Source organism: Ananas comosus, linkage group 22 (genome assembly GCF_001540865.1).
Source record: "Ananas comosus cultivar F153 linkage group 22, ASM154086v1, whole genome shotgun sequence".
In the NCBI taxonomy this organism is placed as follows: domain Eukaryota; kingdom Viridiplantae; phylum Streptophyta; class Magnoliopsida; order Poales; family Bromeliaceae; genus Ananas; species Ananas comosus.
In genome coordinates, this window is record NC_033642.1 from 9,781,714 (window position 1) to 9,808,906 (window position 27,193).

The 27,193-nt window shown below is 42.1% G+C and overlaps 5 protein-coding genes across 5 annotated transcripts; 3 read left to right on the forward strand and 2 right to left on the reverse strand.

Annotated features, from left to right (window-relative positions):
- LOC109727084 (GDSL esterase/lipase At5g33370-like) lies at positions 414–11,044 on the forward strand. The gene is made up of 7 exons (XM_020256969.1): positions 414–567; positions 5,728–5,877; positions 6,312–8,248; positions 8,745–8,872; positions 8,977–9,219; positions 10,232–10,484; positions 10,590–11,044. Exons 3-7 carry the CDS (start codon positions 7,981–7,983, stop codon positions 10,820–10,822), a joined length of 1,125 nt encoding a protein of 374 aa, XP_020112558.1. The 5' UTR covers positions 414–567; positions 5,728–5,877; positions 6,312–7,980; the 3' UTR covers positions 10,823–11,044.
- Positions 11,166–14,645, reverse strand: LOC109727083 (bifunctional TH2 protein, mitochondrial-like; the record flags this gene model as incomplete). The annotated part of the gene is made up of 6 exons (XM_020256968.1): positions 11,166–11,986; positions 12,278–12,547; positions 12,634–13,045; positions 13,152–13,442; positions 14,019–14,127; positions 14,308–14,645. Coding segments are annotated over 6 exons (1,836 nt in total), but the record flags the coding sequence as incomplete, so codon positions are not given.
- Positions 15,292–18,390, forward strand: LOC109727085 (haloacid dehalogenase-like hydrolase domain-containing protein At2g33255). The gene is made up of 5 exons (XM_020256970.1): positions 15,292–15,823; positions 15,922–15,964; positions 17,038–17,098; positions 17,493–17,627; positions 17,915–18,390. Exons 1-5 carry the CDS (start codon positions 15,325–15,327, stop codon positions 18,092–18,094), a joined length of 918 nt encoding a protein of 305 aa, XP_020112559.1. The 5' UTR covers positions 15,292–15,324; the 3' UTR covers positions 18,095–18,390.
- LOC109727018 (late embryogenesis abundant protein 29-like) lies at positions 19,130–19,901 on the forward strand. The gene is made up of 3 exons (XM_020256873.1): positions 19,130–19,286; positions 19,395–19,508; positions 19,598–19,901. The coding sequence occupies exons 1-3, from the start codon at positions 19,233–19,235 to the stop codon at positions 19,721–19,723; spliced, it is 294 nt and encodes a 97-aa protein (XP_020112462.1). The 5' UTR covers positions 19,130–19,232; the 3' UTR covers positions 19,724–19,901.
- On the reverse strand, positions 20,035–23,450 carry LOC109727017 (FT-interacting protein 1-like). Its single transcript, XM_020256872.1, has one exon. The coding sequence runs from the start codon at positions 23,269–23,271 to the stop codon at positions 20,284–20,286; it is 2,988 nt and encodes a 995-aa protein (XP_020112461.1). The 5' UTR covers positions 23,272–23,450; the 3' UTR covers positions 20,035–20,283.

The window sequence follows — 27,193 nt, forward strand, 5'->3', positions numbered from 1 at the left end:
TGAAAATCGCATTACAGTGTCGAACTTTTAGCTAAATTTTAATTCGGTCCTCGAGTTTTTAAATTTGAAATAGATTTGCACGTATCTTTATTCATATATAGTGCATAATAAATCCATCAATCTTCCAAACGTTTCGTATATTATTTTAATCTAATGAATTAATTTGTAAATATAAAATAACTGCAGCTTAATGAGTTGTAGTATTTTAATATTACACAATGAGGTATTTATGTAGAGATGTATCACGTACGAGCATTAATTTTTTTAAAAAAACAGTAAACGAGTATTTTATAAATTTAAGGATGTTCAACGCGTTCGAGGACTAAAATGAAATACGTTGAAAGTTTGTGTTAGTGCTGGTACATTTTACCTTGAAGGGTTGGGTGAAAAATAAATAAAAAAAATAAATAAAAATAAAAACTCCCTCATCCACTCCTCGTGAGTTTCCCCTGTTACTCCGATGTACTCTTTACTCCTCGATGGTTACGCCGCGCAGCGAATCGATTCCCTTGTCCTTCGATTTGGTTGGAAATGGAGTTGCTCAAACGGATTGGAGAAGAATTATTGGTAACAGAGATGTTTAATCACCTCGGCTAGTGGCTTTTCTCCTTTTTTTTTTTAATTTTTTTGGGTATTTTTTGTGTAAAAATTTGTTTTCTTCTGCTAAATTTTTGGGTTTTTGTTTTAAATTCTTCGTTGTAATTGATGTTGTTAAGTGGAATTTGTGATGCATGTGCGCTTTTAGCAACTTTGGGTACTATATGTTAGTTGGATTAGGAGTTACCTTTTTGCACAAATTAGTCATTGTTTGATGCTTAAGAAAGAGTTTACGTGCTGCATACTTTTTGGAAAATTTTATTCCCCAAATAAGCGGGTTTGGAGACGATTACATGTTTTTCTAGGTAAAAATTTACGATTGAATGGCCTCATGTGATTTTTCCTCAACCTACTTCGGTTTTTAAATCGAGTTCTAATTGGATTTGGTTCCAAAAAGGAGTATTAGTTAGAGAACAGTTAGGTTTTCCATCAAAAATCAAACCTTTTTGGTTGGACTATCTCTTTGCCTTATATTTTACAAAAGTAGGATTAGGTTATTTATGAGTAAATGAAAGAGAAAACCAGTAAATTACATGATGGGAGGCAGTTTTATTCTAAATAATTTAGCACGAGTGCGGTTTTAGTGGAACGACGGTTTTGGCAGGAAGTCGAATGGCCTTATATGTATATTTTGTCTGAAATGGCTAGACCCATCCTGCAAATGTTGTTAAGGCACTTCAAGATATACATATTTATGCGAATATGGTTAGTTGATAGTGTTATTGGTTGCTAAGGATTTTCATGTGGAATTTCTAAATTGGTGGTGGGTGGAATAGGACAATGTCGGTCGGAGACGATTAGAATTGGTCCATCATGTATTGTGGGTGGAATAGTAGTTATATTCGTGGACCAGTAACGATTATTATCAGAGTAAATTGTGTATATAGTGCGAGATGGTGAATTTTGATGTTTGTTCTTTCAGGGCTTGCTAAGAAGATTACTGTTTTATTTTGCAAAACAGTGTAAGCTTGGTAGAATATGATCCATACAGCCGACACCGGTAACATTTGAGGCTATAGCCTTTGTTCTAGTGGTTGTGGTTGTTCTTGTGTAAGAACTATGGGCATAAACGCTCTTGCTATTTGCAATGTGCGTCAGCTAAGATTGAAGTTTGTGACATTGATAGAGTGCTTAAAGACTAGTTGATGATTCGATACATATAATATATTCCGACAAAGCCTCAGCCTGGTAGCAAATTAACAGAACATCCACCCTTCCAGTTGTCTCATCATCTCAGTACCTTGACTAACTTCGAATACTTCTCTTCTTCTTTGCTGTTATCTTTCATTGTAGATCTAAGAGGCGCATATTAAGTTGTTTTTCTTTTCTGTTTTGTCAGTTCACACTTCACAACACCAGCAGAACTTTACAAAAGTTCAAAAATCTATTTTCTTTCAATTAGGCAATTCTGTAATCAGTGGTAACTGATATATGAAGTCCTTTTGTTTAAGTCCAAACAATTAGTAGACAATAGAAGGATCTGCTGATGAATTTCCCACATTGTTTTCTTTTATCTCGAGTCCCTAGACCACATGAAGACCTAACCACTGAAATAATTTTATGAATTTGGATTGCATCTTAGTATTTCTGAATCCAAGGACCGGACTAATGAAAAAAGCATTGTTGTAAGTTTTTGAGTTATGGTAATTGACTAAGGGGCTGTTTGGTTTGACGTAAAATTGCGAAAAAAAAATTTTGGTGGAAAAAAATTTTCCGTGGAAAAAAATTTTACGTAGTTTAGTATTTGGTTTGTAGGAAAAGAAAAATAGTTTTTCATGATGGTTGTTTGGTTGAAAGGAAAAGAAAAATAGATGAAAACCTATTTAATATATTTTTTATTATATATATTATTATTATATAATAATTAATATACTATATATATTATTATTATATAATAATTAATATACTATATATATTATTATTATAATTTTTATATATAGATTAAATATATTTAAAATTATAATAAACATATTACATNNNCTCTCTCTCTCTCTCTATATATATATATATGTGTATATATATGAGTCCGGCTACTATATTTTTATGAGTATTGGTTCCCTTATACTCATATGTTTTCGGCCCTTAGATTTATTCCATTGATCATTTTCACCCGTTAGATCATACTATTCAACCAAGTACCCACTCAACTCTAGGGGACCACTATCATTCTAAGTGGGGACCACCATTATCCTAACCACACATTCCATTAATCAACGGTAAAAAATTTATAAGTAGAAGGGGGTCTATACTCATAAGAGTATAGTAGCCCTAGCCTATATATATAGAGCTAGGCTGCTATACTATCGGTAGCACGGTTGCTTCCGTGCTACCGAGTTGTTTTCAATGATGCCGCTTCCAAATCGACGATCGGCTCCGTTAGACTTGATCTACACTATTGAAAGTATTTGGAAACTGGTTCAGATTTTTTCGACATCATTTGACTAGTGATCAAAAGATCTCAAAATTGACAATTTTAATTGGCCGATTGGTGTTGAGAGTTTAACGGTGTTAAAACAATCCAAATCCGATGAAAATTTTATAGAAAATTATTTCACTATTTAGAGTAAGATTAGTATATCTGATCTTGAATTTAAATCATTTATCATCATTTTTATGAGATTTTTATTTTCAACCGTTCAATTTTAGACTACATTGTTTGATAGGTAAATGGTATCGAAAAATTATGAAATTTAGTTTTCAAATACTTTTAATAGGTAGATCAAGTCTAACGGAGCGATCGTCGATTGGAAGCGCTTCATTGAAAACAACTTGGTAGCACGGAGCGCTCCGTGTACCAATAGTATAGTCCTACTCTATATATATATATAATTAAATATATATATATATATATAAAAATTTTTTTTTTTTTTTTTTTTGTTTTTTTTTTTTTTTTTTTTTTTTTTTTTTTTTTTTTTTTTTTATAAATATATACTGAGAGACTGTGGACCTCCCTCTCACGCGGTCCACGAGGCTGAAGTGGCCTCATGGACCGCGCTATCCCGCTGCTCCCCTCCGCGCCAAATGCCGCGCTTTTTCCTTCCCCCTTTTCGTTTTCCGTCGCTCACCCGCGGAAAACGAAATGGAGGATTTTCTCCAAATATGTAAAACTAGGTTTCCTTGAAATATTTTTTTACACCCAACCAAACACTTGGAAAACTATTTTTCAACTGAAAAATTGTTTTCAGCTTACTTTTACATGGAACCAAACATAGCCTAAAGCTTGTAGAACTAGAAGTTTACTAAAAGGGAGATTTAGTAAAGATCATATGATCATTTCGATAAACAGTTTTGCAAGGACTCTAGTGATAGAACAACCTGTTTGCTTCAGAAAGCTTGTGCAAATCTGAAAATTGGGGTCATAGAAAGTTATAGTTATATCATGAAGATTTTGCCCTGACCTTGCCTTATATTTGCTTAGATTCTTAACATGACTATCATAGTCATGTATTTATAGTCAAGCGTTAGGAACCTTTCAGAGAGCCTGTTAGCTTTGGTACATTATCAGTCTCAAATTAACATAGTGTGTAAAAAAAGAAAAGGCAATTTGCTAGGTTATGAACTCGCCAATTATAAGTTTTTCTTCTATCATCTTATGAGACTATCTTTTACATTAGATGACTACGGTTCAGATGTGTGCTATGTGGCAACTTTCTCATAAAAACTCTTCATTACTGGTGCCTTTATAGTCAGAAACCTAAATCATAGGGAAAGGGTAAATCTGTAGTACTTGCAATTATATGGACTCGCTTTTGTACTATATACAAACTTTCAGTATAAAGGCAACTTTGTGGCGCTTTTCTGTAAAAAACTCTTCATCACTGGTCCCTTTATAGTAGGAAACCTAAATGATAGGGAAAGGGCAATTTGTAGTACTTGCAATTCTACGGAGTTGCCTTTGCATTTTATACATGATTTTAATAGCTGTCGAAAGGAGTTGGAACATTCTGTTTATTAATTGTATTATTCAGTATACTATTCGAAGAATGATTAGATGTCCGCGTTAGATTGAAACTGCTTAAAACAAGGTTTGTTTGGAGTTATCTGGTTAATTTCAATCATTTGCAAGCTTTAGAAATTCGATCCCTTTGCCTCGTCTTGAAAAGCTCTAAAATTGCCTTCAATATTTGCAATGATTTTTTAAGTTTTTTCAGAATTTTTTGAATAGTAATATCAGTTACACATTCATGGATAACTTCTATTTCCTATTAATAGTTAATACTAAACGGCAAACGAGTGATGAAAAGTCTTTGCAGGATTCAATAAGGGCTTATCAATGCATTACAGTATATCATGCTGCTTTTTATTTTCCCTCATTAATGCATGGTTCTATACATCCATCTCTCTCCACAATTGAGATTGTTTTCTGATAACGACTACTTACCTATTCTGCATTGATAGTGATTTGAACTAATTGCCAACACCAAATTGCTCTTCCTATCATATGATTTGGCATCGAAGAATGTCACATGATTCGGTAATGTTGGCCATTGTATGTTGGAAAACCAATGACATGTCCCCAAATCTCCGCAAATAAAGAAACACTCGGATGTTTTTATTTGGTGGTGCTTTAAACAGGCAATCTGCACCCGGTTGCATGGTTCACATTAGGGTATCTAGAATGAGTAGGTTAAGCTGTTGGAGAACTTCAGGAGAGCTCATCTGTGATTGCTTATAGTTTGGATTTGTCATGATCATGTTTACATACTTCTCTTCTTCTCTCAACTGATAACTACTCGTGGATGATGGATGATGTAGACTGTTACACATTTGACAAGGCCTTTTCAGATTAATACTAGTCAGGACTTTCATAAACCTACTGACCTAACTAATAATATAATTGTATCTTATCTGCAAAGATTAATTGTTGTATGCTACAAGGCAGAAATATAGGAACTGCTGATGTTGTGTTCCAACCCCCAAAACTTGCTGATGCGCGGTAAAGAAATTGGCGAATTGCCCATGGAGTTTTTACCCACATATCAGCAGCCAAAGATCAAATTTAAAGAATTCTTTGGCAAATATAAATTAAAAAACTAGTGATGAACAAAAATGTCACTAGACTAACAAGACTCTGAGAAAAGAAGAAAAACATTTTGATCAGTATTTGCTGATAAATCTTTTGATCCGCAGGCAACTCAAGGTAAAAGATAGAATGGCTTTTGTTCCACTCACTTTGTCCTTCAAGGAGGCATGACAAGAAGGTCAAAATGGTACTTGAGATTTTACCATGCAAAGGGACAATTGAACCAGAAAAGCAAAGGCCTCTGTTACTTCCTAGTTGTATGATTTTCTCACTGTGATATTTTGGGTTAAAATGTATGAATAGTCTTTGATGTTACTTGATCCATGTACCTCTTTTGAAAGTTAGTTTAGTCTCTGAACTTTTATGTCTATAATATATATATATATATATATATTTTGCTTCTTAAATATTAAACAAATTTAATTTTTTTCATTGTAAAATAACTATTTTATCTCTTTTGAAAAATAACTCACTAATTGTAAGTTTAGGGTTTAAAATCAGTACTTTTCAATGTCAGATATACAATGTGCAACATATGCGGAAGTTCCGAGTTTTGAAAGTTTGAAGTGAAAAGTAAATAGATCAAGTGGCAACATCGAAACAGCACATGGATTATTCACACATTTTGCCCTCTTGATTTTTGTTTCCTTTACTATCTCTTCTTTCTCAAGGGGACATATGAATTTAATAGCCTGAAAAGGGAGGTATGAGAAGGAGCTTTATATTGCCATGGCCACTTGGTTGCTGGGTTTGTTGTTTGTCTCCTCTACATTGGGGCTGTCAAAGTACTTCTCTTAAGCTGCAGGAAAGTAAGTAACAAAAGGTAAGTACCCTGTGTATGCTGATAGGAATGTGTCCCCATTATCAGTACCACACCAATGGTTGTGGTGGTGGTGAGTTCATGGCAGTGGCAACTAACTTTAGCAACTATTAATTGAGGTGAAAATGGTTGTTGTGGTGGTGGCAAAACAGTTATACTGAGGTGTTTCGGATGGGGAAAAAACAAGGTGGTTAGGTTAAAAGAGAATTCCTTTGGTTTGTCCTCAATCACTTTACATTGAATCAAAATAAAATTTACTCCAGTTGAGGGATCTCAAGCCTCAGTATTTGCTTTTCTGACACTCATGGTGAGGGTTGGGTTGGTCAGTTGTAACATCTCTGGCTCTGTGTTGCTGGCCCACAAGCAGGCATTAATGAGTTCTCAGTGGTCAGTTGCAGTAACTGCATATGCTGCTGGGGTAACAAGCACTTATCAGAGAGTATAATCTTTGAAAACTAACTACTTGCACGCAGTGCATTCGTAATTCTTCATCACATTTTATACTTCTATTATTCAATTTTATAGAAGAGAAAAGAGTCCATCGACTCGTCGACGTGGTGAAGAGATGTACGAATGCACGCGACACAGCAATAATTTCTCTCTTCTAATATTTAAAGTGATAAAAAGGCATACAGCTGGTGAATTCTCACTGGATGGGCTTTCCCCATCTACCTATAGTGAATTGTTAGTGTTAGATCCAGTTTGTAAGTATATTATTAAGGTCATTATGAGCTGGAGCAATTCTCACCAATGGTTAATATATATATATATTAATTGTAGCTATTAAGTATGCACTCAGGTGGTAAGAGTACTATCTATTTATTACTCAGCAAAGCTGTGGTAGGATTAAGCTGTATTTCTATATCAACTAGTACTCACTTCTACTCTTACATTGGTGTTGGGATTAAAAAAGCCTGATCTTGCCATACATAGCATGGTTTCAATGTTTCTGAATAGGCCTACTACCTTGAACTCCTCAATTAAGTTTCTATAATGGTTTATTCATATTTTGTGTGTATATATATATATATATCATAAGGATTTAGAACCTAACTAGAATGTCATTATCATCATCCTTGTATTGTTTTCAAGCCTAAATGGGTTAGAATCTCAAGCGTCATTATCGTCATTATCAAACTGTTAAGATGGCTACTTAAGATGACAAGGACCTCAACATAATCCATGCATGGGGACTAATTAATTAACATTTTGTGGTCACTCAACAAGCACATGATTTTCCAAATTAAGCATGGGATTAATCAAGTCACCAGCCATGCATGCACCATGATTGTCAACTAATTCATAAGAGGAAAACAAAACACCATCTTAACTCCTCATGACTAATTAATGAATTAATTTATCAACTAATTATAGGTCCCGTATGTGGTCCATGTGGCCCCCCCTCCTTAATGGCCCTTCACCAGTAGTTGGATGGAGGAGCTGAGCATGAACACACACAGTGCAAGGCTCAAACTCTATATATAAACCACATACACAACCCTCCAAAACCCACAACCATCAACATATTTCATTTGACACAATGGCTTCTTCTTCTACTACTACTACTACTACTACTAGTGCTTTGTCTCTCTCTCTAGCTTTTGCTTTAGCAGTGCTTCTTGGAACAGTGCAAATTTCCCATGCAGCTAGGGCATTTTACATCTTTGGGGATTCTCTTGTGGATAGTGGGAATAATAACTACTTAGCCACCACAGCTAGAGCTGATCAACCACCTTATGGCATCGATTTCCCATCTCGTAGACCCACAGGGCGCTTCTCCAATGGCCTCAATGTCCCTGATATTATCAGTTACTATTTCTTGCTCTCTCTCTCTCTCTCTCTCTCTCTCTCTCTCTCTCTCTCTCTCTTTTCTTTGTTTTAATTTATGACTATGTTAATAACACAAAATTTTCAATAGAATATAATTGAGTTTAACAGTTTCTAGCTAGCTTGGGAGTGTGTTAATTGTCTTACTGATTTAATTTTCTTGGTAGTTTTGTTTGCAAGACATTAATGGATCTTAATTTGATTCGAAGCTTTGATTCTATACGGTACAGATTTAACTATATGTTGACTGTTTTTTTCTTTTTTCTTTTTTTTACCTTCACTAAATGCATGTTTTTTTAAATATTTGTACGAGTTGTTCGAAAGCTGTTTTAAATGGCACTAAAAGTGTTGTCTCGTAGTGTCACTTTAAGTTATTATTATTATTATTATTATTATTTGGAAAGAAATGGTACGTGCTACTAATTACATTGTTGGAATGTGTAAATTAACTTACGACTCAAATTGCGCGCGAATCAGGTGAACACATCGGATCTGAACGAGTGCTACCATACCTGAGCCCAGAACTCGACGGCGAGAAGCTACTCATCGGGGCCAACTTCGCCTCGGCAGGGATCGGCATTCTCAACGACACCGGAATCCAATTTGTAATCCGTCCTATAACAAAAACTACGAGTCATTCTTTTTCGTCCATAATGTGTCGTTTATCTATACAGGCTAAGAGATTTGCAAATCTGATCTTGATCATCAGGCCAACATAATCAGGATCACAAAGCAGCTGCACTACTTTGTGCAGTACCAGCAAAGGTTGAGCTTTCTCATCGGCGAAGACGAGACTGCACGGCTCGTAAACGGTGCACTCGTCCTCATCACCCTCGGCGGCAACGACTTCGTCAACAACTACTACTTGGTCCCCTACTCGGTCCGGTCGCGCGAGTTCTCCTTGCCCGACTACATCCGCTACCTGATCTCCGAATACCGCAAAATCCTCATTGTACGAACCCAAAACACATACACCTACTCGCGACTACTTCAGTGCTATATATATTGTTAAATATAAAATATTGAAATACCGGTCTCTAATAATTATTTAAACTTTTCGAATGCAAAAAATTATTCTACATAATATCAGAACTAAAAGCTCTGGATTTGATTAGTAACTTGCTTTACACATATAATGAAAAATTTTAAACTCCACATGTAAATAGAGTACCTAGGAGCAATTAATGATATATGCATGCCCAAAAAATGTATATAAGTTTTACACTTTCACATCCAGGGACTAATTTTTTTTACAGTAATTTTATTAATTATTTGAATATTTTTTCTTTTAAGAGAAGGATAGTACGCTACCCGCTTCATTCAGTAAGGATATGAATTAAGTTATATGGGTGAGGCAGCAAGGCCTCGACAAGTGACGAGACAAAAGTGAGAGAGGAAAAAAAAAAAAAAGTCAGTCAATCAGTCGGACGTAAGTTTCATCCATATATCCGTCAACTGTTTGATCTTATAAGTACCTACTGTTAGGTCGTAGTGAGTCATCCTGAAGATCGCAGTATTTTTGAGGTCTCAGGTGCTCCATCAGCCAGCTACAAGTCCTTTGAATATTATAAATTTAGAAAAAAAGTGTCTAAACTTTTAGATGGAAAGACGTAAGGTTTACACTTAACTTTTGGACGTACATACAAGCAGTATTTTTGAAGGAGTTATAGTAGTGGCTTTATTAAGTTTGGTAAGGTTAATTTGGGTACTTTTATGGCAGGTAACCGATCTATAATAGTAAATACCAAACTTTATGTGTGGTGTAATAGTTAGTTGGTTTCGCTAAAAGCTGTACCAAGCTTTTACGAGCAATCGCACGAGAGAAAACAAGAACACCAGAGAGATTATGTAGAAAAGATATATACATATAAACCAACTAGTAAAAATTCTCAGTTTTATGTATATTATTATTATTATTATTATTATATGATGAATTGGATGTAACAAGAATAAAACATCTGCAGATGCTTTATGAGCTGGGGGCGCGGCAGGTGCTGGTGACGGGGGTGGGGCCGCTGGGGTGTGTGCCGGCGGAGCTGGCGTTGAGGAGCCGGACGGGGCAGTGTGATCCGGAGCTGCAGCGGGTGCCCGACATGTACAACCCGCAGCTGGTCCAGATGATCAGCGAGGTCAATGCCGAGATAGGGTCTGACGTTTTCGTCGCAGTCAATGCCTACCGGATGCACATGGACTTCATTTCCAACCCACGACAATACGGTAAGGATCAACGAGAGAAAGATAAGCAGACATCTGAGCTAGCTAGGCGAGACGGACACTGACACCGACGTCTGTAAAAACTGCGTGTGTCGTTTAATTGTGCAGGTTTTGTGACATCGAAGATTGCGTGCTGCGGGCAGGGGCCTTACAATGGCATAGGGCTATGCACGGAGCTGTCGAACCTGTGCCCTGACCGGAACATCTTCGCGTTCTGGGACGCGTACCACCCGACGGAGAGGGCGAACCGGATCATCGTGAGCGAGTACATGACGGGGTCCGTAGAGTACATGAACCCCATGAACCTAAGCACCATTCTCGCATTGGACTCGCGAACCTAAGAAGCTCAGCGATTCCTGGGCCTCTCTAGCTCCTACAGTTTCGCTTTGTCTGAGTGGTTTTGCAGTGCTTAATTCATGGGCTTGTTACGTTACTTAGGGATGCAAAGCTGTGTGTTTTGATAGTAGCTCTCTATAAGAGTCTCAGCGTTGGGTTATATATCCTCAACGAGATATGGTTTTAATTAATTGTAGCCAATTATGTCACTATTTTTCCTTTTCTCCCATTGAGTCGCTGCGCAGCAATATTCAAATTGATAAAAAGATGCATTGCACCTAGTCAGTTCTCTATTAAAAGTGTACCAGTTTACTAAGAATAAGAAAAAGTTATATTCTTCATGCAAAATTCGAAACAAAGTCTCATAGCAGCTTTGTTGAAAACAGAGTGTCATCTTACGACTAACCGGTTCACATTACAACAACAGAATGTTCGCTGCTACTAACATTTCACTACTCACAAAAATATCTTTTAACAAACAGATACAAATTTACACTGAAGAGATATAAAACAAGGATAGGCAACGCGAGTTCGAGCATCAGATAGTTGCATGTCTCGACACAGCAATTCTTCCTTTTGAGGTAATATTTTAGGCGCAAAAAATTAGGGGCCAAATTGCTCCAAAGCTTCTTCGTTAAAAGTGGCGCCACAGGTAGAATTCTATAGATTTTTTTCTTCTCTCTCTCTCTTTCTCTCTTTTTGAGAGAGAGAAAGTAAACTATAATAGGAAGGTAGGAACTGCAAGCAAAAACATCATGCCCCAAGAATAAAGGCTTCTATTTCCGACCAGCTAGAAACTGTATAGAGGACGCCGCACAAGCCCTTCCACATAGATGAGCCATCTCTATCGAGTTGCATCTGTTTATTTACCAAACCGGGGTATAATGGAGCAAAAGAAACACCAAAGTGCTTCCCCACCCTCCTCAAGGTCGTGCTTGATCCAATCACGATTCCTACATCTGCTTCCAGTAAGCATAGCAAGTCGCCTGCCGAGTCTCCTATATACACTGACAAGTGCTTCCCATCGCTAGGAAGCTTGCTGATGATGGTTTTGAAAGCTTCAACCTTGTCGAGAGGGGTCTCTATCCTTCTGACTATTTCTCTGGTTGAAACACCTTTTTCGTAGGTGAACTCATTTGCATGTACGCTTAAATCGCTAGGGCGACCAACTGAAATTGTTAACAAAGATGGTGTTGCTAATAAAAATCAGGAACAAAACCATTATTATATGTCAATATATCTCATATCATTTCATATCCAAAAAGAAGCAAGAAGTGATCCACAACCATCAATAATTTTTCAGAAAAATGTAAAAATTTGTAGGATGTAAGATACACTCAGACAGGGTCCTCTTAAACCATATAAAAAAGAAAACGAAGAAATGCATATTAAATATGGACCTTGAGTGTGAAAGAAACAAAGAAACAATTTTAACAAAAATAACTCATAGCGATATGTACCTGATGAAAAGGCCGACCGTATCAGATCTCCGCACCAACAATATGAAAGAACATGGAGATCCACATTAAACTTTTCCTTCACACTCACAATCCGTTGGAAGAAACTAGCACAACCAGTTTGAAGAATCAGCCGTTCCCCTGCTCTTTTAACATCATCTAAGTTCGCACCTTCCAACATTCCAGAATCAATAACCCTAGAATTTGCCCTTTTCTCAAAATCAGACAGCAGATGCAGACTTCGGCACAGGTTTTCATAGTCAAACTTCTTTGCTGAGGAATACAGAGAAAGAAATTGTAAGTGCAAACTTAACATCTGTGGTATTTTATATTAAGTTAAAGAGATAAAAGCCATATACCTTCTTCAGATGATAGTATACTCTCCATGCATTGCTTGTACTCTTCAGTGTACTGTTTTGAGAGAGCACCCCACAAATTCCTCATATCTGATGATGATTTCCTAGCAAGCGAGCTATTGGTTTCACTCTGATCAACCTTCGGTGCACTCAATATTGCAATCTCAGCCAAAATGGTGGAAGAATCAACAAGCGTGCATGTCAAGTCAAAATCAGAAAAGATAACAAGTCGATTGTTCGGGTCGTGCAGCTTTGTCAAAGGAACTACAGTAGGTTGAACAACTGGCTGAGCAGAAAAGAATTCAACTTCTAGTTTCATAGCTTGGTGGTAAAGCTTTCCTACAACTTCAAGCTCTTCACCGGTAAACGAAACACTTAATTTGTCAAGCAACTCTTCTATTTGCAGGGCAGCATCCTGTATTTTGAAACCAAAAGGAAAGTGCCTTGACAAATTATACAAATTCCAACATATAAGAGGAAAGAAGTGTTGGAAAATACAGTATAACAAATTGTTACCATACCTCAAAAGATTTAGATGAGTAATTCTCTATCCACTTCTTATAGGGATGACTATTTTGATCTTGTTTCAGGAATACTTGAAGTTCTTTGCCCAAGAATGCATAAAGTCTCATGCAAGGAGCCATAGCGCCTACAGTATAAGCTGCGAGTTTTGTCTTTTCAAAAGGGGTAGCAATTTTTCCAGTACCTTTCCCTCCATCAACTTTTCCAGATGCTGTCCCAATCAGGAAATCTATATACTTTTTCGTAGTGGCGTTAGGAATAATCTCCTTTGTTGGATCGATTCCCCATTCCTGTACAACTGTTTTTTTCAGAGATGCTAACAAATAGGTAGAGTTTCATTTTGGAACTAGAAATTTTGTAATAACAGGTTTTCTGCAGAACTATAAAGCCGCCAATGATTTCAAAACAGGAAATCAGCATGGTACAATATTACTTGCAAAAATCATTGAACAATCTTATACCACTTCCTCTTTCAGAATTTTAACAATGTGTCCAGGCTCAGAATTATGGATTTATTGTATAATACATGAGAATCAAAACCAGTACCAAACCAAGTAAAGGCAAGTTAAAAGAATTTGGAAACAGGCAAAAACGGTTAATCTTTGCATTTCTATTACTATTAATTGCTACCAATAGAATACTCATGGTGTGTTAAGTTGTTTAGGCGAGCTATGTCCAATTAGATTAAAACACTAGTAATGTGAAAACTATAATAAAGACTTGTTTCACACTTAATAGCACGACCATTGTTGCAGAAATATCAGCAAAAAAAAAAAGAGAAAAGATTATATGGGAAATTCTACTTTGATGCATGATTGCTTCTGTATAGTTAAGGCAATAGGATGCTCGAGATGGGCAGATTTTACCTGGACAACTGAATTATGCATTTTCAGTTCATCCAATACAGCATTTCTCAGCTCATTTATCGTGGCCTTGGCATCATCATCATCCGCGCATTCCCCCGCCATCTCATAGCTAGATTATGATCTCAGACAAAGAAACTACTAATCACCATTTACGATCTCAAGTACTAATCACCATTTTATCACGATCTATGATCTCAAAGTGAAAACACCGAATAAAGAGGGAAAAGCGGCAGTAGTACGAGATCGAGTATCTCAGATCCTAAACCCTAGAAGCGGTAGAGGCACTTACGCTTTAGCAAACGCGTTGAGGAAGTGAACGTCCTGAGCGACGTAGCCTCGAAAAGTCTCCATCTCCAGCCCCCCCGCCGCCAAGCACACCACGAACGGCGTGTACGCCGCGATCGTCGCCTCCCTCCGCGACCGGATCCAGAACCGCCTCCCCGGAGACCCCTCTCCTCGCGGTGGAGACCAATCCGAAGCTCCACGGGCGACGGATTCGGGGGCGATCTTGCTTGGAGAGGACGAGAGGGGAAGAGATGAGGGGGAGAGAGTGGGGGATCGGGATCGGGATCGGGATCGGGTTAGGGTTTCGGCGAAGGGGGAGATGGAGAGTGGTGAGGAATCGCATCAATGGGGAAAGAGGAGGAGGAGGAGGAGGAGGAGGAGAGGAGTGTGGGGTCCGGTATTTATAGGGATTCGCCGGCCGAAGCAGGTGTTTCGCGCGGGCGGGGTTTAGGGGTTAGTCGTTGTTCCAGTCTGTAGAACAAGCAAATGTGGGCCCAATGGGCCCCACCATGCATGCTTGTATATGGGCCTTATTATTTTGTGGGCCCAATGGGCCCAAAGCACCACTAGATCAATTCTGGTTAGCGAATTTTAATTTACTCTAATTAAGATATTGAGCTTCAACATCTATTCCAATCATGTCATTTTATTAACACATTCTAATGAAAAAAGGCAACAGCTAATTCGATTTAAAACATTATCTTCTAAAGATGGCATCACTATTAATTAATTAATAATTAGTATTATTTCTTAAACGTTAAACTATCTCTTGAAAATAGTATATAACAATTAAATGATAATTTTAAAAATTATACATCAGCCAAAATAACTTTGCAGTTCGTTTTTTAAAAAATAATAATTAAATTAACTGTATTGTGTATTTTCAAAAAAAAAAGGAAAAAAAAAAAAAAAGTAAAACGAAATAGGTAACATGGATCTTACTCTATCTAGTCTAGCCAAAAAGGGGGAGTACAGGTGAGCTACTTATTTTAGGGAATCCGTGCATGTGTAGAGTCCGAAAATGCTGATCGCGTCCTGGCGAAGTGCGTTCGGCGAAAAGCAGTTTTCAGGTGCATCGCGGTCCCCACGCCCGGCCCGCAGCTTCCCACACAAAACGGCGGCGCCACGGCCACCACTCGCTCCCTCACCCGCCCCGATCATGCCCTCGTTCCTCCCCCGCCTCACACGCGTACTACTCCCCTCCTCCTCTCTTCGTCCTCTTCTTCGCTCTCTTCGGAGCTCGACCATGGCGGCGGCGGCGGCGGGGGGGACGAGGGCGAGGCTTAGAGGGGTGGTGTTCGACATGGACGGGACCTTGACGGTGCCCGTCATCGACTTCCCCGCCATGTACCGTGAGGTGCTCGGCGACGAGGCGTACGACGCCGCCAAGCGCGCCGGGGGCGGCGCCGTCGACATCCTCCACCACATCGAGGCGTGGCCCCCGGCCGAGCAGAGGCGCGCCTACGAGGTCATCGTCCGCTTCGAGCAGCAGGGCCTCGATCGCCTCCAGATCATGCCCGGTGAGCTTCTAAACCCTAATCGAGAGTGATCTGAGTTAGGTCTCCGAAGCAGATCGATCGTGTTCTTCTGTTTTCCTGATTTGAATTCTAATTTGTAGGTGCTCAGGAACTCTGCGAATTTCTCGATTCTAGACGAATAAGGTATACTTATTGCATTCCTTTTGTTGTTTTTTTTTTTTTTCTCTTCTTGTACTCATTTCTGTAATCTAGCTAATCTGATGAAGTTCTTTGTACTAGGGATTACGTGGTAGCAAATCTCTTTTTAAGATATATCTATGTATCGTCGTTCATCTTCATTCTCTTGCAAAGCTACGGCAAATTAGATGTTAATACGGTATGGTTGTGTGGATGTCATATGTTGTCTTTTATATAATTTTGATTTCCGATTATTGAGAGTGAATGTTGCTGCTTTACTTTGACCTTCTATTATTGTTTTTAGAATAAAAGTTGCTAGGCTACTGCAATTTGTAGGAAGTGATAAGAGGTAGAGCAGGGAGAGTTGATGGATGAAGATATTTCATGCTTGTTTGTTCGTGCTTCTAGAGCTGCTTTTGTGCTTCAAAACGTAGCAACTAAGTGTTTGGCAAGTTAAAGGTCTAAAGCATTTGTTTTTTCCTTCTTTTTTTTTTGAGAGAGAGATAGGTAGCATGCTAGCCGCTTCGTTTATTTCATTTAGAAATAAACTTAGCTGGAATTGTGAATCAACTAGGATTCGAACTTGGAACCTCGGGTACCAACCAGCAAGCCCTTTGCCACTTGCACTAGGAACGGTCGGTCTAAAGCATTTGTTGTGGCAGGCCACAAGAGGCTGAAATGAGCTTTTGAGCCACAAACGTTAATATCTCTAGTTTGAAGCCTTTGTTTCTGTTGCATTAGGAAGCCATTTGGATGACTTTTGACAAAAAAACCTTTTAGTTCTTCTCTGAACAAACAATTTTACTCAAATTGTACTTCTATAGAATTTCAATTTAGGGCAATTTTCTTCCGGTAACCTTTAGTAGCTTCTAATAGACATTAATGCTATGTTTATAAGAGTCATTTTAAGTGTCTTTGCCTCTTTGGGACTTCGTAATTCACATTCTTTCAGCTGTTTCTTCCATTTCTTTTCTTATCCATATACGGACAGCATAAACAATTTGCTTAAGTTGGTATTACCTTGAACGGCAACTATATTTCTTTGCAGCAACTAATTCCTTAGGCTTGAGCTTTTGCAGAAGGGGTTTAATCACTCGTAATGTGAAGGCTGCTGTTGATTTGTTTCACCAAAGATTCGGTGTAAGGCGTTGCTGTTTTCCTTCTTTCCTTTAATTCTTCATCAATTTCCTTTCTGATTACGGGCCTGTTCAGCCCTGTGGTGCGGCCCATAAGCGGGCCACACTGCAGGGCTCTTTGAGAAAGCTCAAAGATTCAGAGCTTTCTCATTTTCCTCTTTCTGCGCGGCCGCACTCCGCAAATGCGCGCGTGACTGCGCAGCCAAACAGATGCTGTGCCCAAAAAGTCTTAAGGCGAGGAGGCATATCTGTTTATGTAGTTAGTTAAGATTAAATTGTGAAGACATGCAAGAAAGATTTGAGGAGGCCCAATGATGGGACAAATCTAGGTTATCTTTTAGATGGTTAGAAAATGTCAGAATTTTCCTCTCTCATGTTTATCATTTGTATCATTGTAGATGAAGTTCACTCCAGCACTGAGCAGGGAATTTCGTCCTTATAAGCCAGATCCAGCTCCGTTGCTGCATATTTGTTCAACTTGGGGCCTTCCTCCAAATGAAGTGATGATGATAGGCGACAGCCTTAAAGATGACGTGAGTATTATCTCATATCATTTTTTTGAAATTAAACCAGCAAAAGATGGTTGGTGATTTGGTCGCTTTTTCTTGTTTTTATTTGGAGAAGTCAAGTTGTTTAGTACTTGAGTGCAAGCTCGTAGTAAATACATCATTTTCTGATAAAAACCAGAAATGATTCATTTGACTTTGGAATTTTCGTTATTTCCGACATACTCTGTACAATCTCAATATGCAATAGTTATCTGTGAAGCGGCTATTTGCTGTTCTCCTAACAGAGAAGCTGTTTTTTTGAGCTTCTGCAGATAGTATGTGGGAAAAGAGCTGGAGCCTTTACATGTTTACTGGATGAAGCCGTGAGGTATGGCTCCCTGGAGACTGTATGCAACGATTTGAAACCAGATTTCAAGGTGTCTTCCCTTTCTGAAGTCTTTTCTGTACTGGAAACCCATTTTGATCTGATGCAACAAGCTGAAGCAGCTTAGGGAGCCTCAGAGTCACTGGATCTTAAATTTCTTTCCCTCGTGTACACTACTGGCCTCATAGGATTTGCCGTCGTAGTATTTTGACCAGCTCTGTTGCCATTCTTTTGAAGTTTCAAGTTGCATTCAACTTAAACCACTCCTAATTCTAGTTTCCTTGAGATCTTTTCAAACAAAAGATCTGGCAGCAATATTGCTTTCGCCTGTTGTAATTCATGCTATGTACAGTTTGATCATGTCTTCTCATTACACTTCCAGATACGACTTCAATAAAAGGTTTTTGGTTGTTCGTTAGTCTACGATGCTGATTTTTCACGTGTTAATTGATGTTCAGAATAGCCAAAACCAGAATGCTTGACGGAAATAATCTAAACATTATGCTCAGTGTATTAATGTGATCTATTGGAGTAAATGAGATTAATTTACACTGTACTTGTGACACTGTTGATGCTGGGAGTCTTTATTGTTCATTTAAGATCCTCTGCATTCTCATAATGTCAAAAATGGTGCTTTTATACATTTTTAGACAACAGTACCACCATTTTTACTGCGGACAACTACTACTTTCGGAGACTGGTGGATCAATAAATGAAGAGAAATTGCCTAACTTTGCCCCAGTCAAATCTTCTATTGCGAATTAAAAATAGTATGATAGTTGTTTATTAATCAATTGAAAGTTGAAACATTCTCTTGGCGTGAAAAATTAATCAAACTCAAATCAAACCGAGCTCGATAGAGTAAACCAAGTTGTGATTGAAATCGAAATTCAGTAAAACAGTGAATTACAACAAAGTAGATAGGTTCGTTAGTGACCAACGGTAAAATTTATCCACTGATTCATGGTAAAATCCTAATATTCGCGCGTACGACTAATTCTCTTATTAGCCCGCATCTCCGCGGGGAGTTTCAGCTCCGTAACAACACGCCCGCGAGTAAAGCCCGATTACCCGTTCCGACCTCCTAAAACCCGACACGTCGGACCCCACCACTCCGACCTGGGGACCCACCCGATCTCTATTATATAATAAGTTCCCCCCAAATCCATTCCCCAGAACAGCACAATTCGAATTAGCGAAACCCAGGAGAGAGAGAGAGAGACATACAGAGAGCGTCCCAATTTCGTAATTCAAGTCCAAAAGAGATGTCGAACACTCGGCAGATGTTCCAGTCCGGGAAAGCTCACGGCGAGGGCGCGGTGAGTCATGAGCGAGAACGAATTGAGCCAGTTTTTTTTTTTTTTTTTTTTTCTATATGATAATGATTTGATGACCGTTGGTTTTGTGCACCGTGATTTTTCGCGCAGGAGAAGGCAGGCCAGTTGGCACAGTCTGCAAAGGACACGGCGAGCTCCGTCTGCGAGAGTGCCTCCGACACCGCCCAGCAGAGGAAGGAGCAAACCGCGGGGTTCCTCCAGCAGGTCGAAATTCGCACTACTATTTTTTTTTTTTTTCTCTTTACGTAAATGCAATTTTTAAAATTTTATTTTATTTGAATTTTCGTCGGAAGACCGGGGAGCAAGTGAAGCAGATGGCTCAGGGAGCGGCGGATGCGGTGAAGAATGCCGTGGGAATGGAAGACGCTAGCGCAGGGCGCACCACCACCTCCACCACCACCACCACCACCAAGCATTAGTCCGGAGCAAATTTTGCCGCTGAGATTTTGAATAATTGTTCCAGCGCTTTAATTTATGAATAATAATCTATGCTGATTTAAATTCTTTTGCTATGTTTAATTTTCTCTTTTACTTGTAGAATGATCATTTCTGGCTTTTGATAGCTGTGAGAATGAATTATCATTTTATTTTATTGAATTTTGATTTTTGTTTAATTTTTAAGGGAAGAATTGGGAGATAAATAAACTGCATGTATATTCAGTATATGGCTTTCGATGCTCGTACGTAGAATGAGAAATATGCATAACCCCTTGCACTAAATACAGAGAAAAAAAAAAAAGAAGCATTAATATAAAGATGCAAAATGCTACTTGGCACCGTTACTGTTTCCCTAGATTCCTAGTCCCCCAACAACAAGCTTGCAAAATAAAGCTCCCCAGTTACCCCATACAGAGACATAACAGAATAATATATGACGAACACCCTCCCAAAATAAAGGAGTCCAAATTGAAGAAAATTTTTTTTTTTTTTAAAAAAAAACCGCATAGTTAAAGTAGTTTGGAAGCTTCAATTTGAATCCTCACAACAAGCTATCCGCCTTGGTGGGCAGCCTCCTGAAGAAGCTCATGAACGGCGACGGCATGCGGCTCCGGAACCGCGGCGGCCGCAGCGCGTACAATCCCCACATTCCGAGGATGGCCTTCATGGGGACGGCGTAGAGCGCGGCGGCGGCGATGACGCAGAATGCGAGGAATATCAGCGTGGCCCGCGGGTCCCTCCAGCTGAGCAGCGCCTGCACGCGCTCGCCCTGCGTCGCGACGCTCCGCAGCCGGTCGTACCTCATCCGCACCAGGTCGTGCGGTCTCCTCGTCGGGAACGTGTCGAACTCCTCGTCCAATTCGTCTGCGTACACCGCGTCCGCGTACGACAGCCGGACGTCCATATGCGGGGGGTGCCGCTCCCGCGATCGATACCGCCACAGCCCCGCCGCCGCCAGGGCCAAGAAGAGGGTCGGGAGTATCAGCTCCGGAAAGAGCACGAACAACACGTAGGCCGACGCGACGAGGAAGGAGTGCACGGGGCGGGTCCACGACCGGACGGATTCGATCCAGCGGCCGACGGCGATGGGTGCGGAGAGCACGGCGACGAGGCGGAAGAAGTTGGCCTTGCTGCGGCGCATGCTCCAGAGGTGGGAGCCGCGGTCGAGCATGTACTCCACCACCTCCCGGCCCAGCGGGGGCTCGGCGCGGCCCAGGCGCGCGGCCACCACGTTGGTGGCCTGGTACCGCAGGTTCTCCACCTGGCGCACGAGGAGCGGGTCCGCGTAGTGCATCTTCGGGAGCAAGGGGCCCGCGTAGGCGTGGAGCATGTTCGCGGCGTTGGCGCAGGAGAAGCGCACGGCGAGGTGGAGCTCCCCCATCTTCTTCAACCCCGACGACGGGTGCAGCATCAGGAGCGGGTACGCGTGCGTGTACACCCGATCCGTCTCGAGCGTCGACAGCCGGATGCGGATCTTGCCGATGCGGGCGTCGCGGGGCGAAGGCGGCGAGGATGAGGAGGAGGAGGAGGTCCTGTCGACGTGGCAGTTGTCGAAGACGCCGACGGTGATCACCGTGCAGGGGTCGAACACCTCCCACGTGTACTGCTCGTTCCACCGGGGGCAGAGCGAGTCGACGACGGTGCGGGTCCGGACCCACTTGTGGGCGTACTTGGCGACGCAGTAGGCGTCGGCGGAGGACCCGGGCTTGCCCTCGCGCGGGGGCTTCATGGGCGCGAGCGCCGTGGCGCCCAGCACGCCCAGCTCCAGCACGCCCACGGGCGGGGCCCACAGCTGCTTCGCGGTGGGGCGGAGGTCGCTGCTGTGCGCGGTGGACTCGTCGAGCACGTGGTACCCGCCGTCGAGGCTGAGCCGGAGGTGGACCCGGCCCGCGCCGAACCGGCAACTCTGGGCCCCCGAGCCGGCCCGGCCCAGCACGTCGTCCCGGCCCGGCCCGACCCGGTCCTCGACGGAGACCACCAGCAGGTCGTCGAACGGCTCGGCCACCACGAACATGAGGTCCTCCGCCCAGACCGGGTTCGAGGGGCCCCGGTTCGGGTGGGCCGGGGCGGCGGCCCGGGTGCGGAGGATCTGGGCCCCGACCATGGCGCGGGCGAAGAGCTCCGGGAACCGGGCCTTGTCCCCGGCGCCCGGGGGCAGGTCCTGGGCCTCGAGGACGGAGACGCGGAGGTACCAGAGCTTGGGGGCGACGTAGACCTTGGATTTGATGGAGCCGAGGCCGTCGCCGTGGACCCCGGCGGCCTTGGAGTGCCAGGCCTCGGCGAAGGCCTCGTCGGCTTGGGTGCCGAACCACGCCGACGCCATGAGCTCGCCCCGGCGGTCGCCGCTGGGGTCCTCCAGCCGGTACCACTGCGGGGCCAGGGTGCTGTCCGGGGGGGCCCGCCGCGGGACCTCGCTCAGGTCGAACACCACGCGCCCGATCGACTCCTCGCGCTCGCGCTCCTTCACGAGCACCTCGGCCACCGACGAGTGGACGGAGTCCCCGGAGAAGGCGAACACCTGGCCCCAGTGCGCGGCGGAGGCGGGGGCCGGGGGGGTGACGCCGCGGTAGTTCCCGAGCTTCACCTCCGCGTGGACCTCGCCGCCGCTCTGCGGGAGGTCGCGCGCGCGCACCACGCGGACGTACAGGTACTGCACCTGCTCCACCAGGTCGTAGGTCGCGCTCGACTTGTCCCGGTGCCCCCCGGCCGCCGCGGCGGCGCCGCCCAGCCGCGGCCGCGTCTCCTTCAGCGCGAACTCCTGCGCCCCGGAGCCGGCGCAGAGGACGGGGTACGGCTCCGGGCCCAGCGCGGGCCCCGTGGCGAGGATCATCGGCTTGATGGCGCCCGCGGGGCCCGGGCCCGAGAGCTCCGGCCCCGGGCGCGGCCGCGGCTGCTTCTGCGCCGCCGAGGGCTGCTGCTGCGGCGGAGGCTGCGCCGCCACCGCGGGCGGCAGCTGCGGCGGCTGCTGCTGCTGCTGCTGCTGCTGCTTCTGGTGCTTCGGCGCGGCTTTCTCCTTGGCTTTGGCGGTGCCGGGGCCGGGGCCGGGGCCGGGGCCGGGGCCGGGGCCGAGCCCCACTTGCTGGGCGGGCGCGTGGGCGTGGCCGTAGGTGCGGTATATCTTAAGGCTGATCTCGCCGCGGATGTGGGAAAAGAGGCTCCTTTTCTCGAGGGGGAAGAGCTGGGGCACGGCGTCCTCGCCCGGGGCGGGGACTCCGGCGGCGGGGACGCGGACCCTGCCGAGGAAGTTGCGGGCGCCGCCGCCGTGTGCGTGGGCTCGGTCGTTGTAGACGGCGACGTCGATGGCGCGGTAGGGTAGGTCGTCGGGTTCGGAGACGGGGAAGAGGAGTCGCTCGTTCCACACGGGGTTTAGCTCCTTGGGCACGGAGCGGGTGCGCCTCTTCTGGTGCTCGAACTCCACCTCCACGTACGGCGACGACGACCCCTGCCCATCCTTGGGCATCAGGTTGTGCGCCGCCACCACCTCCACCACCAGCTTCTCCTCCTCCTCCTCTTTAGCACCCATCTTCATTAATTGTTCCCCTCTCTCTCTCTCTCTCTCTCTCTCTTTCTCTCTCTTTTGGATGCCGTAATGGAGATATATAGATGGTTGCGTTTTGTTACCGAGGAGAGGGGGGGTTTATGGGGAAGAGTGCGTGGTGTGGGGTTTTGGGTTCTCCTCGGAGAGAGGGGGAGCGAGAGAGAGAGAGAGAGAGAGAGAGGNAGCGAAACAGAGAGAGAGAGAGAGGGGGAGAGAGAGAGAGAGAGAGAGAGAGAGAGGGGGAGGAGGAGAGTGGGGACAAAACGGGGGCAGGGACACAGGGGGACAGGGTTGGGATTTTTCCTATGTTTATTAGGCTTAGTTTTTTAGAGAGAGAGAGAAAAATAGAAACATAGCGAAACAGAGAGAGAGAGAGAGAGAGAGAGAGAGAGAGAGAGAGAGAGAGAGAGGAGGGGCTCAGACGCGCGTGCAGAATCTCTAGCGAATCGATAAATTCCTAGACCCAATAGAAAACGGCCCGGCTCCGCTGGGGCTCCTTTAACCTGGCCCACCACGTCATCTGTGGACCGAATAAAGGTCACTCCCACCGACTTAGCTACTTCAAACTTGCCACGAAATGAAAAAATCGAATCCCGTCCGAATCCGACTCGGAGTCAAGCCGTGTCTAATGGACCTAGTGGACCAAGCGCATGCGGATTTAAAGAATGTGAGGCGGGTGCAGTGGAACAGGTGTAGGGAGTTTCAGGATGCGACCGTACACGACAGGAGAGCAGATGTTGGTTTACTCGGACTGCAAGTTGACCGCATTTGGTGACGTGTACCGCCAATGAAATAGTGACACGTGGACACCGATTCGGTGTTGGGGTACGTTACGGGTGATGGGGGGCCGGATAGTTTGAACAAAGCACGAATCCGTTTTCGGGTCTCTCGGGAGAAAAAAATGGAATTATTATTATTTTTTTTTTAGAAAGAAAAAGAGGCTCCGATTTTGTGGAATAGCGTATCCGTCGCATTAAATGGGCGGGTGAGGATATCAAGCGAATGTCGGGTTAAAAAGGATCACTGTATCTTCCGCAGTGGGCTTTGAATGAGGAGACGCGGCGCGAAAGGAGGAGGCGGGGTAACTGCTCTGAGATTCGTGCTGGGTTCGAATGAACCGTTCGATTTGTCGAGTCTTAAGGGGCTTTTCAAAACTTGATTAAGAGAGATTTAGATTGCGATTTGGCCGTTGGAGAAGGGGATTAAGATGCTAAATATTCGAAGCCCGTATCCGTTGTAACATATCTCCACTATAATCCATCAAAATTTAAAAATTTAGATTCATAGGTTTGGGTCAAATTGTACGCATATGTTGCTTAAATGGTTAATCTCTTGGCTTTGTATATTGTAATGATGATTCCTAGACTGTCGTGCAAATAATATGTTGTTTTGTATGAAGTTTATTAATTTTTTTAAAATTATTTGAATTTTTGTGAGCACAATTTAATGGTAGGGTGAAGTGGTTTTGGATTGGTCATAAATATTCATTTTGTTATTTGTTCACCTTAGCTTTTTTTTTGGGTGGAAGACTCAAAGCTCCCTAAAATACCTTAATTTACTTTGGTAGAGTGAAAAAAATATAATATAATATAAACAATGGAGAATTTTAATTTGTACGTCATTTATCCTTTACTAGACAAACAACAAAACTAAGAAAATTTAAGTTCCACAGGTTAGAAAAACAAGCACTAAACGAGAAATAATTTTAGTTTATTGGACGGTCTACATCAGCCTGTTCGGCTCATTAATAGATAATATTAACGAGACCTTGGCTGCATCATTTTATATAGCTAAATTCGCTTACTTAATGAATGAAATAAGTAGCATGCTATCTTTCTTCTTCAAGAAAAAAAAAACAACTTTAACGAGCGAAAACGAGCCTGAGTCAACGAACAATAAGTTAAATGGATTAAATAAAAAATAAATTTATAAAATCTTATCATTAGACTTTGATCTATGGTTGAAACTTTAATATAAATAATTTTTTTATAATGAGGTCGACTTTATATTATTTTCTAAAATTTAAATAATAAAAATATATATATATAATATTATATTATTTATTATAATATATATATAAATAATATATATTTATGTGAAGACCCAGATTAGTCACTATTTATATACAGATTAATTAGGTGCTAAAACTTTAGACCCGGCTTAATGCATTTTGGGGTGGCTTGGCAAGGCCAGAGGTTAAGAGTAAGCGTGCTAGGACGGGGATAGTCACTAAGATGGGTGACCCCACCGGCCACGCAGCTGAGAGAGCTAAAAGGCGCAAACTTTCAGGATTTCGATGGATGAGAGGGTTTGGCGACCCAGTGCGTTTGCGTCCGGTAGTTGTGGGAGCGCCGTGTTTTATTTGTAAGAGAAGATGTTTTCGTTCAGTTTTATGTCGTAGAATTTACCAGGATGAGTGAAACAAATAGTGACCATCGAGAACAAGTATCTCTTGCCGCGAAATTGAATGTTCTATTCGATCAGCCTGCAAGGATCTTGCATGAATAGTCCTATATATGAGATATAATAGGGCTAAACTCTTAACCCGGCTTAAGCATTTTGGGTGGTGGCAAGGCCCAAGAGGTTAAGAGAGTTAAGCGTGCTAGGACGGGAGTAGTCCTAGGATGGGTGACCCCCTGGGAAGTTGGGGCGTCACATATTAAATAAATTATATAAATATAAAATATATGTATTTGAACTATTACTGAGCTGAACACGAGCGAGCTAACCCCAGCTCGTGTTCAGCTCATTTATAAAACGAGCTAAAAAATTCAGCTCGTATTCAGCTCGTTTACTAAACGAGCGATTCAATCTCGAGCTCATTTCGAGCTGAATACGAGCTAGCTCGCGAACAGCGAGCTGGAATATTGCCACCCCTAACTGTGACCATGTCCGGGCTTTCGTAATTTGGACAATGTACACCGTTTTGGGCCTTTTTTTCTTAATCACATCCAAATATGGCGTTTCAGAGAGATGGGCTGTGCTCAACTCATTACATGTTTAATTGACCTTGGGCTAATTCGTTGTGAACCGTAAGTAGAAATTCGCATTGGGCCTCTCCTTGCAGTACCATTTTGCAAAAGCATACAAAAGAATAGAGTGCAGTGTTGTGGGCCATATAATGTCGTTACGGAAATCAAAATAGAGCGAAAGCATAAAAAAATATATGCATCACTGCTGAATATGATATAATTTACAGAAACAACGGGATATGTAATACATTATCTTCGCATTCTCAAACGAAGTCTAAGTCACAATAGCTAATAAACTGTGCACATAGTCCAAAAATAGCGAAAAAATCTCATAGTTTTTATGGGTTTTCATTTATAAACTTATTATTACTGTAATACTCCGCTCGTGTATCGAAGCTATTATACAATAGTATGTATACGCTCTTCTATGTATTTATATAACAAGTTTTCCGAGTTTTTTGATAGAGCTAAAATTAAATACCCTCTAATTTTTGCACCCTTACACTGGAGCAGGAAGGATAATTGCATCCGTGCTTTCTCATCTTCTATCATTTTTTTTTTCTTCTTCATTTTGTACTAGTACTTTGATCATCTTTAATCAAACTACGCGTGCGCCGCAGATTTGCATCTTACTAAAAATGGTGCTAGAGTGAGCTCACTCAAGTAAGCGAGGATCCGAGGATACGTGAACAGTGTATATATATATATATATATATATGTATGAACAATGTGGTATAAATTAATCAACCAATTTGAAATTTTTGGTTTCATCATAAATTTCAAAATGGGGGATGTTTGTGTGTGGATCGTGCATTTCAAACAAATATTGGGTACAAAATAATTAATTAATTTTTCAGGATCCATGGGCTTTAGGTTGTGTGTGTGTATATATATATATATATATATATATATATATATATATATATATATATATAATTAAT

Bases quoted from the DNA above. Each gene is read 5' to 3' on its own strand.
- LOC109727084 (XM_020256969.1), top strand. From the start codon at position 7,981: ATGGCTTCTTCTTCTACTACTACTACTACTACTACTAGTGCTTTGTCT. The intron at 8,873-8,976 runs GTAATCCGTCCT...CTTGATCATCAG, and splicing joins ACGACACCGGAATCCAATTT to GCCAACATAATCAGGATCAC. The intron at 9,220-10,231 runs GTACGAACCCAA...AAACATCTGCAG, and splicing joins AATACCGCAAAATCCTCATT to ATGCTTTATGAGCTGGGGGC.
- LOC109727085 (XM_020256970.1), top strand. From the start codon at position 15,325: ATGCTGATCGCGTCCTGGCGAAGTGCGTTCGGCGAAAAGCAGTTTTCA. The intron at 15,824-15,921 runs GTGAGCTTCTAA...TCTAATTTGTAG, and splicing joins TCGCCTCCAGATCATGCCCG to GTGCTCAGGAACTCTGCGAA. The intron at 17,628-17,914 runs GTGAGTATTATC...GAGCTTCTGCAG, and splicing joins GCGACAGCCTTAAAGATGAC to ATAGTATGTGGGAAAAGAGC.
- LOC109727018 (XM_020256873.1), top strand. From the start codon at position 19,233: ATGTCGAACACTCGGCAGATGTTCCAGTCCGGGAAAGCTCACGGCGAG. The intron at 19,287-19,394 runs GTGAGTCATGAG...TTTTTCGCGCAG, and splicing joins AAGCTCACGGCGAGGGCGCG to GAGAAGGCAGGCCAGTTGGC. The intron at 19,509-19,597 runs GTCGAAATTCGC...TTTCGTCGGAAG, and splicing joins CCGCGGGGTTCCTCCAGCAG to ACCGGGGAGCAAGTGAAGCA.
- LOC109727017 (XM_020256872.1), bottom strand. From the start codon at position 23,271: ATGAAGATGGGTGCTAAAGAGGAGGAGGAGGAGAAGCTGGTGGTGGAG.